We start from the raw sequence: 14,204 nt of genomic DNA on the forward strand, positions 1-14,204 counted from the left end.
GCCCTGTGTGGGTACATGCGGGAGCATCGTGCTGTTGTATCTTGCGATAGGCATTTTTTTCATTTGGTCTCGGCGATGTTGATAGACGTGGGAATGATACATATGATAAACACCCATGTCTGACATGTCGTTTGCCGGAAGGAGGACGATCACCAATATCTCAAGATGGGTCCTCTCGGGCCACGACCAGATCGCAACCAGCCGGCAGAAGCTCGAGAAGGCCAATGATTCAATGAGAGAAGTGACTAGCCGCGCACAGTTAACATCTCTGAGATTCAGCGGATCACTTGAAATAATTATTGAAACATTTGTAGCCCGAAGCTTAGGATGGTCAGAGGAAGGCTTGACAGGCACAAACATTTCTTTGCGGTTCTTGATCGATTACCAAGTTTTAGAAATATTTCAAGCTCGTAAAAAAACAATCACCAGTACATGTCTGCCAAAAATAACAGTATGCAAGCTGGATTGACAATAATCTTGATTGGAAAAGGAGGCAATTACAACAGAAAAGGGTGTGCTTTTCTTGGACGTTTCGATTAATGAATGCAACGATAGGCCCAGCTACGTAAATATCGAAACCATGAGAACCAGGTCATGACGGTCCACAATCCAAGTTGTCGTCAAGTGATTCATGTGGTTTTCAAGGTGGGCAGGAGCGAGCAAGTGATGGAGTTCCTCATAGTCGGAGGTCGTGGACTCCACCACTCAATGGGGTACCACTCTCCAGCACAAGTGACCAATCAGGTGCCACCGTCTTTCGACCACTCCAAAATTTCAAGAGTCGCGCGACATGCTGCTGCGCATAAGGGCCTGATGCACCAGAACGGCACTCGACACTTCCGACCTCGCAACGCCAGCAAGCCCAAATTATCGCCCTTGAAGCATACCACAGTGCCTCAATGGCCTCTCCATCGATAGTGAGACCCGTGCTCGGCCGGGCCATCACGGCCAGCAGCACCCACAGCAGCTGCCATGGCCCCGCGACGGCCCTCGGCATGAGCAGGACGACTGCTGGCCGCCTCGTCCAGCAGCAGCCACGATCGCACAAGTGCTTCTCTACAACACCCGAGCTCAACGAGCGGCGGACGCGGCGGGACAACAACAAGAAGCGCGGCCTGAGCAGCGTGTACGGCGGCTCGAAGCCCAGCCACCGGATGCAGATACAACCAGACGAGCTGCCGCTGCCGGTCCAGGGCTTCAAGCCCAAGGTCAAGACGGACCCGGATCACGGGCTCTGGGACTTCTTCTACGCCAACAAGCAGCGCCTCATCAAGCCTGACGAGATCGCGGCGCACGGCCGGGCGTGGACGGTTGAGGAGCTGCGGCACAAGAGCTGGGAGGACCTGCACCGGCTGTGGTGGACGTGCGTCAAGGAGCGGAACCGCCTCATGACCATGGCCGTCGAGTACGAGAAGGCCGAGTACACCGTTGGAAAAGATGACATGGAGGAACGGGACGTGCAGGTTAGTCACGTAGCACTTCTCTCGCCTCCATCCGTAATTTTATCATTGGGGACAAGACAGCTCCCACGGGTGATGCCAGCCACGCTAACGAGTACCTCACTTTTGAAACGCCGAACAGGTCAAGAAGACGATGAAGCACATCAAGCACGCCCTCACGGAGCGGTACTACCTGTGGGAAGACGCGAGAGCGCTCGCCGAGAGCGACCCGGAGATCGACCTCAACTCGGCCGCCAACCCGTATGTCCCGACAGACTACATGGAGCCGGAGCCGCCAGCTATTGAGGTCGCGGAAGAGCAGGCCGAGGTCAAGGCGGCTAAGCCGTCAACAATACCCGCACAGGCTGGTGAGGCGAAGCAGGAGACCCGGGTGTAGGGGGGGGGGGGAGCAGGCACGTTGGCCATCGTCCAAATGCTGGCTATGAACCGCAATCTGAAGCGGCTAGATGATGAGAGCCAAAGCCAAGCTCCAATTTTGCAGTTGTATAAACAAAGGCCTGGGGGCTTTGGTGTAGAGGAACGAGTTATTGTAGGCTCAGAAGGAGTGCCTCATCAAGCGATGGCGCTGTATAAACATGAATGTACAACATGACATGACCAACTGGATGCTTTCATGACTTTGTGCCACCCATCACTGCGCGTGTCAGCCAGCGTGCACGTCATGGCAAGAAGATGCGTAGCACATTCACAGCTGACGGGAGAGTCGGCGAACGGATGTTCAGACTTCTGCTCATCTCTGTCCCCCTGCTTGCTGTGAAATGAACAACATCGTCGGATGACCCGTGGCTTCTACAAGATATCCACTACTCGACCAGCAATAATTTTAACCAAGGCAGCAGCACGCAGAAGGGCAGCAGAATGGGACTTGAGATCCGCATCAAGGGGAGTCTTGTCCAGGTTGGGTGGCGGAAATGATTGGCTGGAGCTCGGTGGTCATTCTGCACCGACAGGTGAACAGGCCCGCGGCTCACAAGCGGGCTCGAGCACTGAGCAGGCAGATGGGGGTCCTCCAGGGAGGGGAAGCAGAGCCCCTAAGCGGATCCCTCGTTAGTGCAGCGTAGCACCAGAGAGCAGCAGCAGCTGGGGCCTCTCCTCACCGTCACTTTCCCAAGCTCCCGCCTCCACGACGGCCCCAAAGAGGCCCCCCTTCTCTACATCTTGGACTGCACTCCTCTTCCTGGTGACAACCACACTATACCTCCCAAAGCAAACACAGACACGGCACGCTCAACATGGACGAGATAGCCAAGGAGTACGACGTCATCGTCATTGGCACCGGTAAGCCCTTGCCTCCTCGAGCAGACGACCCCTATCGCCCCGCACTGCCCGCGGCCAAGGTAGTGGGGTGGCAAGTCGGCGATGCAAGTGCTCAGCAGCTCTGCATCGCAGCCTACGCGTCCACGATGGGCGGCGAGGCTGTACATCAAGCTCTGTGCGGACCAGCTGGAGCACTTTGCCCAACGACTGTCGTCACTTACTCTATTGCATGGGCTGACCACGAGACTCCAACAATCCCATAGGCTTGACCGAGTGCATTCTCTCCGGGTACGATTTGGCCACCCTACTCAGTTGCCACGGCAGCTCGATTTTATCCGACGTGACAACGAGACACAGCATCCGGGGACTTTCAACTGACTGAAGAACATGAGCGCAGTGTTTTGAGTGTCAAGGGCAAGAAGGTCCTGCACATTGATCGCAATGACCACTACGGAGGGTACGTCTTAGTTTGAATAACCAACCCCTGATCTTGATAGCTTCGTTTTGTCCAACAACCCAGCCCTCTCTCTGTGGTCTTGGCCATTTCCGCTTGGAGTCCTGCAGACAGATGCTAATATGATCCCCGGACTTGCAGAGAGGCCTCGTCGGTAAACCTCGAGACTGTACGTCAGCCTATCGCATCGACTCAACCAAGCTCCCCAAGCTTCCCAAGCTTTTCGTAACGACACCACTTGCAGATCGCTGACCACCAATGATCGACAGCTATTCAAGAAGTATGGCACCCACGCCGCTGGCGAGGAGCCGTGGAAGAAGTACGGCCGCGCGAACGACTGGAACATCGATCTCGTCCCCAAGTTCCTCATGTCCTCTGGCGAGCTGACCAACATCCTCGTCTCGACTGATGTCACCCGCTACCTCGAGTTCAAGCAAGTCGCCGGCAGCTTCGTCCAGCAGGGCGCCGCCTCCAAGGCCACCGTAGCCAAAGTCCCCTCAGATGCCGCCGAGGCTCTGCGGTCACCCCTGATGGGCATTTTTGAGAAGCGCCGCATGAAGAGCTTCATCGAGTGGGTTGGCACCTTCGACATCAACGACCCCGCCACACACAAGGGTATGTTCATCGGGGCGACGCCGAATATGGTTGCGGATGTGTTCTCCCAGAGCTTGTAGCGCGTCCAGAGTGCTAACTGCCCCCCTCAGGTCTCGACATCAGCACGGCCACCATGAAGGAGTTCTACGACAAGTTCGGACTCGAGACTGGCACCAAGGACTTCATTGGCCATGCCATGGCCCTGTACCTCGATGACAGCTACATCTCTGCCCCCGGCCGCGCCCCCGAGGCCATCGAGCGTATCAAGCTGTATGGTAACTCCGTCGCCAGATACGGCAAGTCACCTTACATCTACCCGCTCTACGGCCTCGGCGAGCTGCCTCAGGGTTTCGCCCGTCTCTCAGCCATCTACGGTGGTACCTACATGCTCAACACACAAGTTGATGAGATCATCTACGAGGGTGGCAAGGCGACCGGTATCAAGGCCACCATGTCTGGTATTGAGCCGGAGATGAAGTTTGAGACCAAGGCCAAGATGATCCTCGGTGACCCTTCGTACTTCCCCGACAAGGTCAAGGTCGTTGGCCACGTGCTCCGTGCCATCTGTGTGCTCAAGCACCCTCTGGCCGGCACCAACGACAGCGACTCGGCCCAGCTGATCATTCCCCAGTCCCAAGTCGGACGCAAGAACGGTGAGTCGGACCAGAAGAAGCTGCAACCCGGCATTCGGCACGATTGTGACTAACGGGCTCTCAGATATCTACATCGCCTGCGTTTCCTCCGCCCACAACGTCTGCCCTAAGGGCTACTACATCGCCATTGTGTCCACAATTGCAGAGACCTCGGCCAACCACCACCTCGAGCTCCAGCCTGGCTTGGACCGCCTCGGCAAGATTGAGGAGCAGTTCATGGTAAGTACCAATTAGCTGGAGGTGCCTCGCGGTCGAGCATGACGTTTGGAGACTAACACAAGAACTTTCCAGGGCGCTCCCATCCCTCTCTACGAGCCCGTCGACTCCGGCAAGACCGACAACATCTTCATCTCCAAGAGCTACGACGCCACCTCGCACTTTGAGACCACCACTGATGATGTCAAGGACATCTACCTGCGCGCCACCGGCGAGGAGCTCAAGGTTGATGGCTTGAGGGGAGTGGAGATGGCCGAGCAGTAAATGTGCTGGGCGCGGAGCGTCGGAGGGAGATAGCTTGCACTCTTTTATGGACAGGAACTCTCTTGAGTGATGGACTGAATCGTACTATAATCCAAGGACACACAAAGGATAGCTGTAAGCCCGGAAGAGCATCTTTAAACATGATTAATCGCGTGCTGTATAAAGCCAAAAGTGCATGCGGGGATTGAGAGGTAGACCATCGGCGCCTCTCCTAGTTCACGTGCTGTCTCAAGAGCGGTGGCAGTAAGTCAGCAGCATATGGTCGTCTGTTCCGCCTGGTGGCGCAGGAATGTGCGTGCTCTGAGTTCACGGCAACTTCGTGTCGTTTTTTGATTATGTTCGAAATGCCTTCATCTACTCTACAGTAATGGGATATGCTTGCCCCTGATTATCAGAAACCCTTTTGAGATTCCGGTGACGCCGTGCCGAGCATAGAACCCCGACGTTCGCTAAAAAAAAAAAGGGAATGCCGTTGTGTGAATCGCTCCCGCTCCGAAAAGCGCGCCGCCCGTGGCCAAAAAATGAAACCCTCCCCACCGGAAGAGAACAAACAAAAGTCAAAGTTGCCAGATCTCATTGATGTACTCCACCAAACTCCTGCGCCCCGTGAAGATTTGTGTCAGATTTTAGGCGGCTTCCCAGCACCATTGGCCGACCAAGGACTACATATATATATATTAATCCTCGATATCGTCATCGCTCAGGACGAGCTTCTGAACTGTCATCAGACTGCTCTCGACAGCGTCATCCGGCTTCTGACGGATGCCGAGCCCAGTCCTCTTCTTGCGCGGCGACGACTCCTCGGTAGGCCGGTCTGTAGCCCACGACTCCGATGATGCTGCTCCTGCTGGCGCGGGTTCCGCTCCATCCTCGTCTGCCTCGTTCGCCGGTGGGCCGATACCCGTGAAGGACACCACTTTCTCAAGCTCGCGCAGCCGGGCACTGCTTAACGTCAGCTTGCGCCTCCGGGCCATGTGCGCCATATAAGGCAGTCGCTCTAGCAGCATCTCCCGACGTGCAGAGCTGCCCAAAGACAACAATGGGCTGCCTGCAGACTGGCCTTGGCCTTGGCCGTGGTTGGTAGACTGCTGTGTGCCGTTGCGCCGCTGCTGAGATGCTTGCCGGCTGATCCAATCGCCGCTGTCGCCTGTGACGGGCTTCTTGAATGCCGAGGCACCTTCCGTCAGCTTCCTAGTGCTCTCATCGCCTCGTAGTAGACTCGTCGCCCAGTGGTCAACGAGGCCCTCTAGCTCTTCCTTGCCCCTCCACAGTTTGATACTGGTCGGATAGAACATCTTGAATGCGTCGCCTCCTGGGCGGCCCGAGGCTTTGGCACGTTTCACGGGGTATGGCAAGGAGAACAGTAGCCCGCGTGTTGCCACGTGGTATGCAATCTCATCCTGTCGCAGTGCGTGGCTGGCGGAATCCCTTCCTCCATAGCCCGATCCACCAAAGAAGACGTCCCACGAGGGGCTCAACAGATCGCTATCAGAGAGATAGTCGAGGCAGTTGTTGAGGTAATCCAGACTTGAATTTGGATCGGAAGGACTTGTGGCCTCGCATGAGAGAGCATAGTTCTCGTGCAAGGCAGACACAAAGGTCTGGATGTCGGTACCGGTCTCGTCTATAAGTTCGTCAACAGCGACTTCGGACCGCCTGGGACGGGAGTTGTGCGACAAGTAGCTGGGCAGGGACTCCGCCAGGCCTGACGGTGTCTGCGAACTCATGGATAGGTCTTCTCTCTTGTTGTACACAATCTTGCCCACCGCATGGAAAATGCCGAGACTAGACTCGCGCTGCGAGATGAGCTCCAGGCTGTCCACCTCGCCTTTGGTCAGGGCAACACCGCTCTTCGCACCTCTCTTGGGCTTGGTGAAGGCAACCTTGGAACCCCAGTCAGCTTCATTGTCACCTTTGAGACACAGAAACTCTAGCGAGGAGACTGCACTTCGAATGTCCCCAATCTCGCCTAGCCTCTTCAGAACCAGGGGCCCAGGCGTCTTCCGGCGCCCAGACTTCCGTGCCTCCTTCTGCACGACTAGCTCTAACGCCGCAGCCAGTAATGTGGGGGCGATGGCATTGAACTCGATGATGCACGTTCCCGGATGTCGAGATATCTCGGGACCAAGCAGGCGATGTGCCGTAAAACTGTCCGCTGATGCCGATGTTGTGGTGAGCAGGGTTTCCGAGATGACAAGCACGACGGGTGTTATGGGCTCTGAGGAAGTCTGCTGTCCAAAGGCGGCCAGTGAGGGCGTGTTTGCAATGAGGTATTGCAGCAGCGCGTTGCGGAATGAGGTCAGGGCTGTGGATGACCGCGCGAAGGTGTTCGGAAACTCCTCGACCAGGATGATCTTCCTCTTAGTGTCACTGGACTTTCTGTTCGGCGGCGGCGCCATCGACTTGACCTTGGAGTCGCTCTGCTCGTCATCATCAGCTGTCCCGATGTCGAGTTGCGAGAACTTGCCGCTTCGGCCGAGAAACTCTTGAAATTGTGCCGACGCTGAGAGGACGCCAGGTCCAGACGCAAGCGCACCTGTTGGATTCCGCCACTCGAGAAGCTCACATTTCATGTCTTTGGCGAGCAGGCGCATGGTCGTGGTTTTCCCTGTACCGGCGGCGCCTTTCAACACCAGCAGTCTCTGCCGTAGGCGACCAGCAATCACGCCCTCGAGCCAGGCCCTCACATCGGCAACCTTCTTCTTATGCACAGCGAGCTCTTCAAGACTGACAGGACCGAATCGTTCAGACCACGGGCGCTGCTCATTATCTGGCACTGCATCCTGAGTTGGCCGCACGGGGCGAACGAACATCTGACTGCCTGTCGGCTGACCATGGGAAGTAGAGGAGGAGACGGGCTGTGAACCGTCCTTGAGCCTCTTCTTTGCATTCTGTCCAATTCGGCTGGCGGTGCTTGCCACGAAGATGTCGCCGTCGCCGTCGCCATCCGAGATAGGGTCGCTGACTATGTCTTCGAGCTGGGCATGCGACAATGCTGGGGCACGTTCTGCCTGCTTTGAGAAGAGCGACTTGAGGTCGCCATTCCTCGGTTTCGTGGGGTCTGGGCGGCCAGTGCTGATGGCATCGCGGCTCCTCGTCTTGGCAGGGCTATTTGTAGCGCTTCTCTTGCCATTCGATCGTCGGCTGGGGCTACCCCCGGCATTGCCGGCTGTCGAGGTCCGCAGAGGCCGAGAGACGAGGCCTGGCCGCGTTGGTGAGCCGTCCTGGACCGGCTTGACGGACGACTTTTCGGGAGAGGCGACTAGGTATCGACTGAGTGTGTTGGGGCCGTTCCGGGACGCAGTGTCTTCGTCATCTGAAGACGAGGGCAGGACATTCCGGCGGCGACGCTTGGCCGGAGGAGGTGCCATGGCAAACGATACGGATCGGGCTGTGGGGGCTCATCATCTGAGGCCGGCGCTTTTGCGGATGCGTCTATGATTGGGCCTCTGTGCGTTGGTGATACATGTCTGTCGTGGTTTCACCGCGCACGATTGCGTGCCGAGACGGAATCCACACGAGTGAACCAGTCGAGGCGGGAAAGCTGGGGGACGGGGTGTCGAGAATGCGGGCTGGCGGGCGGCCCTGCTGAGGATGGAGGGATGTTGCTTTTTCTCCACGCGCTGACGTCGGGGAAGCAGCCTCGACGCAGGCTGCCAGTCGGGGAGGTCCCTGCTTAGGTACGTACGGATAAGTAGGCGGTACTCCCACTTGCTTGAAATCAATTGCGCAGTGGCGGCTGCTGGATCACTTGGTGGAGTGTGGACAGGACGCTGATGCTTGGAACGTGCCGGCCCGGATGTCTCCAAGCTGTCTGGGGTGGTTCTCAGCCGCCGCGGGCCTTGTTGGAGTCGCGCCTGCACGAGGAAACGCGTCTGTGACTTTAAGTGGCCGCCCCTCTCTCTGGGGAGCTTCGAGGTGGTTGTGTGCACCCGCCGCTTGAGTGCCGCCCATCCACCATCACGTAATCCCCAGGTACAGCACGTTGTAATTGTGAATTGCCATGCATGGGTCAAAGTAGCCCATGTCAGTCAGCCAGTCTCCAATGAGCGGCCCCATGTGGTCTTGGGCCGGCTGCTCCGGCGTCCCGAGGAGTCTTCGTTTGGGCTTGCTCTAATTAATTATTCGTTACGTCCCTTACGCTACTCTAGTACCTCGGGTCCAAGCTCAATTCACGGGGCGGCCAAGGTACCTTGAGGACCGCCCGCCATCGGGGTCCCCAATTCTCGTGTCTTGCCCTGGCCTGGTGAGCGCGTCACCCCACAGCCGCCGACTGCTTCTTATTGCTCCATGCTGTCCTTTTCGCATCCGCCCGTTGCTGTCTTCCCATGGCATCGTCACCCACCTCGTCAGCTTCCATGGCACATTGGTGCCGTTCTTTCCTTTCGACCTTCCTTTGACCTTCCAAGTTCTCCCGCCCCTCCTAGTCGGGCATTCTCGTCTATCTGCCGGGTCCGTTGCATCCGCGGGACACGCTTCGTCGCTACGTCAGTGGAGCCGGCCAGCCTCCACTCTGCGGAACGCACCCCCAGGACCGTTTTGCGACTGTCGATATTTCCAGCAGCTCTGCCAGCGCCGAGAGAACACACATCGACACAGGATCGTCTTGACACCGACTGTCGAATCGCCTGCCATGGCTCGGGTCAGCCGCTTTCGCTTCTTGGCGATTGCCGTCGTCTTCCACCTTGTCTACATCTACTCGATCTTTGACATTTACTTCGTCAGCCCCATAGTGAGCGGCATGGATCTGTTCAGCATCAAGAGGCCAGAAGGAGCAAAGGCCCCAGCCGACAGGCTTGTCCTCTTTGTTGGTACGTCTGGTAGCGATTGGGACTGTCATGTTATACATGGAGGCGTTCTACAAGGCAGCGTAACACGCACAAAGCTAACATAGAAACGACTTGTAGGCGACGGGCTACGAGCCGACAAGGCCTTTCAATCCTTCCCCGACCCGTACCCAAAGACAGAGGAGGATCTTGTTCCGCGACCACTGGCACCCTACCTGCGCAGCAGGATACAACAGCATGGCACGTTCGGCGTGTCCCATACCCGAGTCCCCACAGAGTCTCGACCGGGCCACGTTGCGCTCATCGCCGGTTTATACGAAGATGTCTCTGCGGTCGCCACTGGCTGGAAGCTCAACCCCGTCAACTTTGACAGCGTTTTCAACCGCAGCCGTCATACCTGGAGCTGGGGCAGCCCCGACATTCTGCCCATGTTCGAGCAAGGAGCCACGCCTGGCAAGATCGACGCATACTGTTACCCTCCAGAGTTTGAGGACTTTTCACAGGACGCCCTTCACCTTGACCACTGGGTCTTTGACCACGTGAAGGATATGTTTGCCGACGCCGCGACGAACAAGTCGCTGAACAGTGCCTTGCGACAGGACAAGAACGTCTTCTTCTTGCATCTCCTCGGTCTCGACACGACGGGCCATTCCTTCCGGCCGTACTCCAAGGAATACCTGCATAATATCCAGGTCGTGGACCAGGGTGTCAAAGAAGTGGTCGAGACGATCCAGAACTTTTATAATGACGACAGGACCGCCTTTGTCTTTACTGCCGACCACGGGATGAATGATCTGGGCAGCCACGGTGATGGGCATCCTGACAATACGAGAACTCCGCTCATCGCCTGGGGCTCTGGTGTCGCCAAGCCGTCTGTGTTTCCGACCACTGTTGCTCCCGGCCATGACGAGTATTCTTCTGATTGGGGTTTGGATGATATCCAGCGGCATGATGTCGCTCAAGCTGACGTTGCGGCGCTGATGGCCTACCTCGTCGGTGTCGAGTACCCCGCCAATTCCGTGGGCGAGCTCCCGCTCTCCTTCTTGGCGGCGGACATCAAAGAAAAGGCAGAAGCGTCGTTCGTCAACGCGCAAGAAATTCTCGAGATGTACAGAGTCAAGGAGGCTGGCAAGAAGGCCAAGGAGCTCAGGTTTCGCGAATATAGCCCCCTCTCCGAATCAGCAGGTGTCACTGCGTCCGCCCGGCTGGCTGCGATCAGGAAGCTCATCGACGATGGACACTTTGAGGAAGCAATTGAGGAGACTGCTGTGCTGATGAAGATTGGCCTGCAAGGCATGCGATATCTGCAGACCTACGACTGGCTGTTCCTTCGCGCGCTCATCACCATTGGGTATCTTGGCTGGATTGCTTACGCCGCCACCACGGTTATAGACCTGCATGTTATTCAGGGCGCCGCACAAACATCGCGCTCGATTGGGTCTCTGCTCGCCTTCTCGTCCATCCTGGTCGCCCTCTACGCCTCGTTTGTGATCTCCCAGTCACCCCCTACCTATTACGCGTATGCCTTTTTCCCTGTCTTCTTCTGGGAAGCAGTATACGCTCGGAGGGAGAGCTTGGTCAGGGGCTGCCGGGTCTTGTTCGCCCATGTCAAGACTAGCAGCAACGTCATGTCTATTATGATCAACACCATCGCATACATAGCGGTCATCCAGTCTCTGGTAAGTGCCTTGGTTAACTACAGGATTCGCCTGCGCTAATTATGTATCCTAGGCTTTTGGCTACATCTACCGCGAGATTCTGACTGGTCTCTATGTGATGGGCGCGCTGTTCCCAGTATTCCTGGGAATGTCGTTCCTGAGAAAGCATGCCGCGTTGGCCGCTACTTGGATAGCCTCGTGCTTGCTTATGAGCTCTTTCACACTCCTGTCGCCAATGAAGGTCGAGAACGTCCCTATGATGTAAGTGCATAAACCACAAACTTGCGAAGTACAGCAACTGATTCTGTGCAGCGTCGGCGGAGGCGCTCTCATGGTCCTTGTGGGCCTTGTTTACCTCATATTTGAAGACAAGATCCTGACCGACCCCTCGCTTGAGCCTAAGGCCCATGTCCCACGCAACAACCACATCTCAAGAGGTCTGATTGGTGTACAGGTAAGATTTGCCAGCAGAAATGAAATGCCTGCGCTATGCTGATCAGTTTGTACAGACTGGCCTGATTGCCTTGTCCATTATCGTGACACGGTCGAGCGCCTTGTCGCTGGCTGCGAAACAGGGCCTTCCACGCGGCAACCAGGTTGTTGGCTGGATCATCCTGGTGACATCGTTCCTCATGCCGCTGGCACACCGTCTGCAGCCCAACACACACTACCTGCACCGGCTCCTGGCCATCTTCCTCACCTGCGCCCCAACATTTGTCATCTTGACGATCTCCTATGAGGGCTTCTTTTACGTCGTCTTCTCCCTGACTTTGATCACCTGGGTGCGGCTTGAGCACCACAGCAACGCATTTGCGAGAGAAGCACAGCAGAAGGACATCGACAGTGCGGCAGGACCTGCGGCGGCAGTAGCCGACGTGGTCGTGTCTCAGTTCAGGCCACTCACGCTTTCTGATGCCCGCATCGCCCTTTTCTTCTTTGTCCTCTTGCAGTCGGCATTTTTCAGCACGGGCAACATTGCTTCAGTCTCGGGGTTCAGCTTGGAGAGCGTGACGCGGCTCATCCCCATCTTTGAGCCGTTCTCGCAGACGGCGCTGATGCTGTTCAAGATTATGGTGCCGTTCGCGCTGATCTCGGCCAACCTGGGCATCCTCAACATGCGCCTGGGTGTGGCGCCGTCGGCGCTCTTCATGGTCGCCATGGCCATGAGTGACGTGCTGACATTGTACTTTTTCTGGGTGGTCAAGGACGAAGGCTCGTGGCTCGAGATTGGCTCGACGATCACGCACTTCATCATTGCCAGCATGCTCTGTGTCTTTGTCGCTGGGCTTGAAGGGGTTAGTGCCTTGTTCATTGCCGGCGTCGAGGTTGACAGGGGAACCGCCGCTACTGGCACGGAGAAGAAGGCCGTAAGTGGGAACGGCGTGAGCATGCCTGTGGACGATTCGAGTGCGAGGTCAGGTGACAGCGCGACACCGCAAGCGACGACGGGGTAAAGTTGTGCTGCGGGGTGAGCGGTGGATGATTTATATATAATGGCAATATATGCCGTGAATAAACTACAATAAAAGTACAATAGACGAGGTTAAGAATGTGTGCATGATGGCATCTTCTGGGACGTACGTGGACCGTTGTCGACTTGCATGCATCTAGCCAGTAATACTTGATTATGCGGGCGGGGCAAGTTTGGAGAAGTGCGGCAGTGGGTTGCGTTGCAATTTGTGGAGATATTCCTGAGCCATGAGTGTCACATGCCTTTTAGTACTGACCTCCTACAACAATTCTCCCTCGGGGCCATCAACACTTGCAAGCAACCGCAACACATCTCTTGAGAGGGATAGACTGGGGGCTTTCCGATCCGGAAGAAAAGCATCGCGGGATCAGCCCGTGGAGTGCAGCCTATTCTCAGCCATCATACAAGAAAGGTACAAGACGAGGGTGACAACGAGGAGGAGGAGGAGGACAATGTCTCTGTTTCAGTGAGTCTTCCCGAGCTTCACATTTGACTGTCGTTGTGTTTTCCTCTCATACATGGGATTTGTCGTTCTCATGAAACATCATGTCTTCTCTCCTTCCACTCAAGAGCTTTCCTTTGCGTGTTTCTCCGAACCGCTTCCTCAAACACACTATACAAGATTAAGATCCGCCCCCCGTTGCCTCTCCTCTCCTCTCCTCTCCTCTCTCTTTTCCCACCCCAAGCCGCAAAAACGAAGTGAAATGTCCACCACACCCACCAACAAACATGTCACAACCCATCCCTGACCTCTCTCATCAAAAAAATAGATCATTCAAGAACCTCAGCCCCCGCACACGCCTGCTCGTCGGCGCGGGCCTGTTCACCTGGGGCCTCGTGGGCCTGCAGTTTACCGACGCCGCGGGGGAGAAGCTGGGCATCGCGGAGCCGACGGAGCGGGATCGGGAGGAGCTCCGGGCGCTGGCGCCGAGGATCAGGGTTGTTGACCATTCTACTTCCTCGTCTGCCGGTGGTGGTGGTGGTGCTGGACCGGAAAGGAAGTGAGAAACCTTAGTTGATGGTTCGCTCATACCGGGCTGGGGGAAGAAGGGTTGAAGGCATCTAGGGCGCAAGAGGGGGAGAAGCACGCATGTTTTGTCGGCGAAAATGTGACGAGTTTGTACGAATACGATCTGTGCTTTCTAGCCAGGACACAGGGGCAAAGCGGTGCCCCTTTCTCATCATTTCGGCATCAAAACATTCTCGGCGGCAGATGGTGGGTTTGGCTCACACAGCGAGCAATACACAGGACGCCAGTATCTCACATAATGGGCGAGAAGCCCCCGTCTCTCCACTCATCGTGAACCGTTTTGTTTGTGTTTTTATTCATCGGCCCTGTCTAGAGCTACTCGATAAACCCCTTCCCCCTTTTCTCCGTTTTACCTCTCAC

The 14,204-nt window shown here is 56.4% G+C and overlaps 5 protein-coding genes across 5 annotated transcripts; 4 read left to right on the plus strand and 1 right to left on the minus strand.

Annotated features, from left to right (window-relative positions):
• Positions 1-618: 618 nt before the first annotated feature.
• On the plus strand, positions 619-2,071 carry B0I36DRAFT_322945 (mitochondrial 39-S ribosomal protein L47 (MRP-L47)-domain-containing protein). The gene is made up of 2 exons (XM_046153907.1): positions 619-1,463; positions 1,582-2,071. Exons 1-2 carry the CDS (start codon positions 900-902, stop codon positions 1,834-1,836), a joined length of 819 nt encoding a protein of 272 aa, XP_046012662.1. The 5' UTR covers positions 619-899; the 3' UTR covers positions 1,837-2,071.
• A 486-nt stretch (positions 2,072-2,557) lies between these two features.
• B0I36DRAFT_288756 (rab GDP-dissociation inhibitor) lies at positions 2,558-5,042 on the plus strand. The gene is made up of 8 exons (XM_046151654.1): positions 2,558-2,738; positions 2,981-3,005; positions 3,115-3,174; positions 3,313-3,340; positions 3,441-3,786; positions 3,876-4,418; positions 4,483-4,637; positions 4,710-5,042. Exons 1-8 carry the CDS (start codon positions 2,693-2,695, stop codon positions 4,896-4,898), a joined length of 1,392 nt encoding a protein of 463 aa, XP_046012663.1. The 5' UTR covers positions 2,558-2,692; the 3' UTR covers positions 4,899-5,042.
• A 137-nt stretch (positions 5,043-5,179) lies between these two features.
• Positions 5,180-8,735, minus strand: B0I36DRAFT_322947 (Rad17 cell cycle checkpoint protein-domain-containing protein). The gene has a single exon (XM_046153908.1). It carries the CDS (start codon positions 8,267-8,269, stop codon positions 5,576-5,578), a length of 2,694 nt encoding a protein of 897 aa, XP_046012664.1. The 5' UTR covers positions 8,270-8,735; the 3' UTR covers positions 5,180-5,575.
• A 796-nt stretch (positions 8,736-9,531) lies between these two features.
• Positions 9,532-12,797, plus strand: B0I36DRAFT_242191 (Phosphatidylinositolglycan class N-domain-containing protein; the record flags this gene model as incomplete). The annotated part of the gene is made up of 5 exons (XM_046149884.1): positions 9,532-9,709; positions 9,806-11,364; positions 11,417-11,604; positions 11,656-11,797; positions 11,853-12,797. 5 exons carry the CDS (start codon positions 9,532-9,534, stop codon positions 12,795-12,797), a joined length of 3,012 nt encoding a protein of 1,003 aa, XP_046012665.1.
• A 196-nt stretch (positions 12,798-12,993) lies between these two features.
• B0I36DRAFT_322950 (uncharacterized protein) lies at positions 12,994-14,108 on the plus strand. Its single transcript, XM_046153909.1, has 2 exons — positions 12,994-13,280; positions 13,585-14,108. Exons 1-2 carry the CDS (start codon positions 13,042-13,044, stop codon positions 13,817-13,819), a joined length of 474 nt encoding a protein of 157 aa, XP_046012666.1. The 5' UTR covers positions 12,994-13,041; the 3' UTR covers positions 13,820-14,108.
• Positions 14,109-14,204: the final 96 nt, after the last annotated feature.

Source organism: Microdochium trichocladiopsis, assembly GCF_020744255.1.
Source record: "Microdochium trichocladiopsis strain MPI-CAGE-CH-0230 chromosome Unknown B0I36scaffold_5, whole genome shotgun sequence".
In the NCBI taxonomy this organism is placed as follows: domain Eukaryota; kingdom Fungi; phylum Ascomycota; class Sordariomycetes; order Xylariales; family Microdochiaceae; genus Microdochium; species Microdochium trichocladiopsis.

Excerpts from the sequence above, each read along its gene's own strand:
- B0I36DRAFT_288756 (XM_046151654.1), top strand. The coding sequence starts at position 2,693 with ATGGACGAGATAGCCAAGGAGTACGACGTCATCGTCATTGGCACCG. Across the intron at positions 3,175-3,312 it reads CGCAATGACCACTACGGAGG|AGAGGCCTCGTCGGTAAACC; the intron begins GTACGTCTTAGT and ends CCGGACTTGCAG. Across the intron at positions 3,787-3,875 it reads CGACCCCGCCACACACAAGG|GTCTCGACATCAGCACGGCC; the intron begins GTATGTTCATCG and ends TGCCCCCCTCAG.
- B0I36DRAFT_322947 (XM_046153908.1), bottom strand. The coding sequence starts at position 8,269 with ATGGCACCTCCTCCGGCCAAGCGTCGCCGCCGGAATGTCCTGCCCTCG.
- B0I36DRAFT_322945 (XM_046153907.1), top strand. The coding sequence starts at position 900 with ATGGCCTCTCCATCGATAGTGAGACCCGTGCTCGGCCGGGCCATCACG. Across the intron at positions 1,464-1,581 it reads TGGAGGAACGGGACGTGCAG|GTCAAGAAGACGATGAAGCA; the intron begins GTTAGTCACGTA and ends AACGCCGAACAG.
- B0I36DRAFT_322950 (XM_046153909.1), top strand. The coding sequence starts at position 13,042 with ATGAGTGTCACATGCCTTTTAGTACTGACCTCCTACAACAATTCTCCC. Across the intron at positions 13,281-13,584 it reads AGGACAATGTCTCTGTTTCA|ATCATTCAAGAACCTCAGCC; the intron begins GTGAGTCTTCCC and ends TCAAAAAAATAG.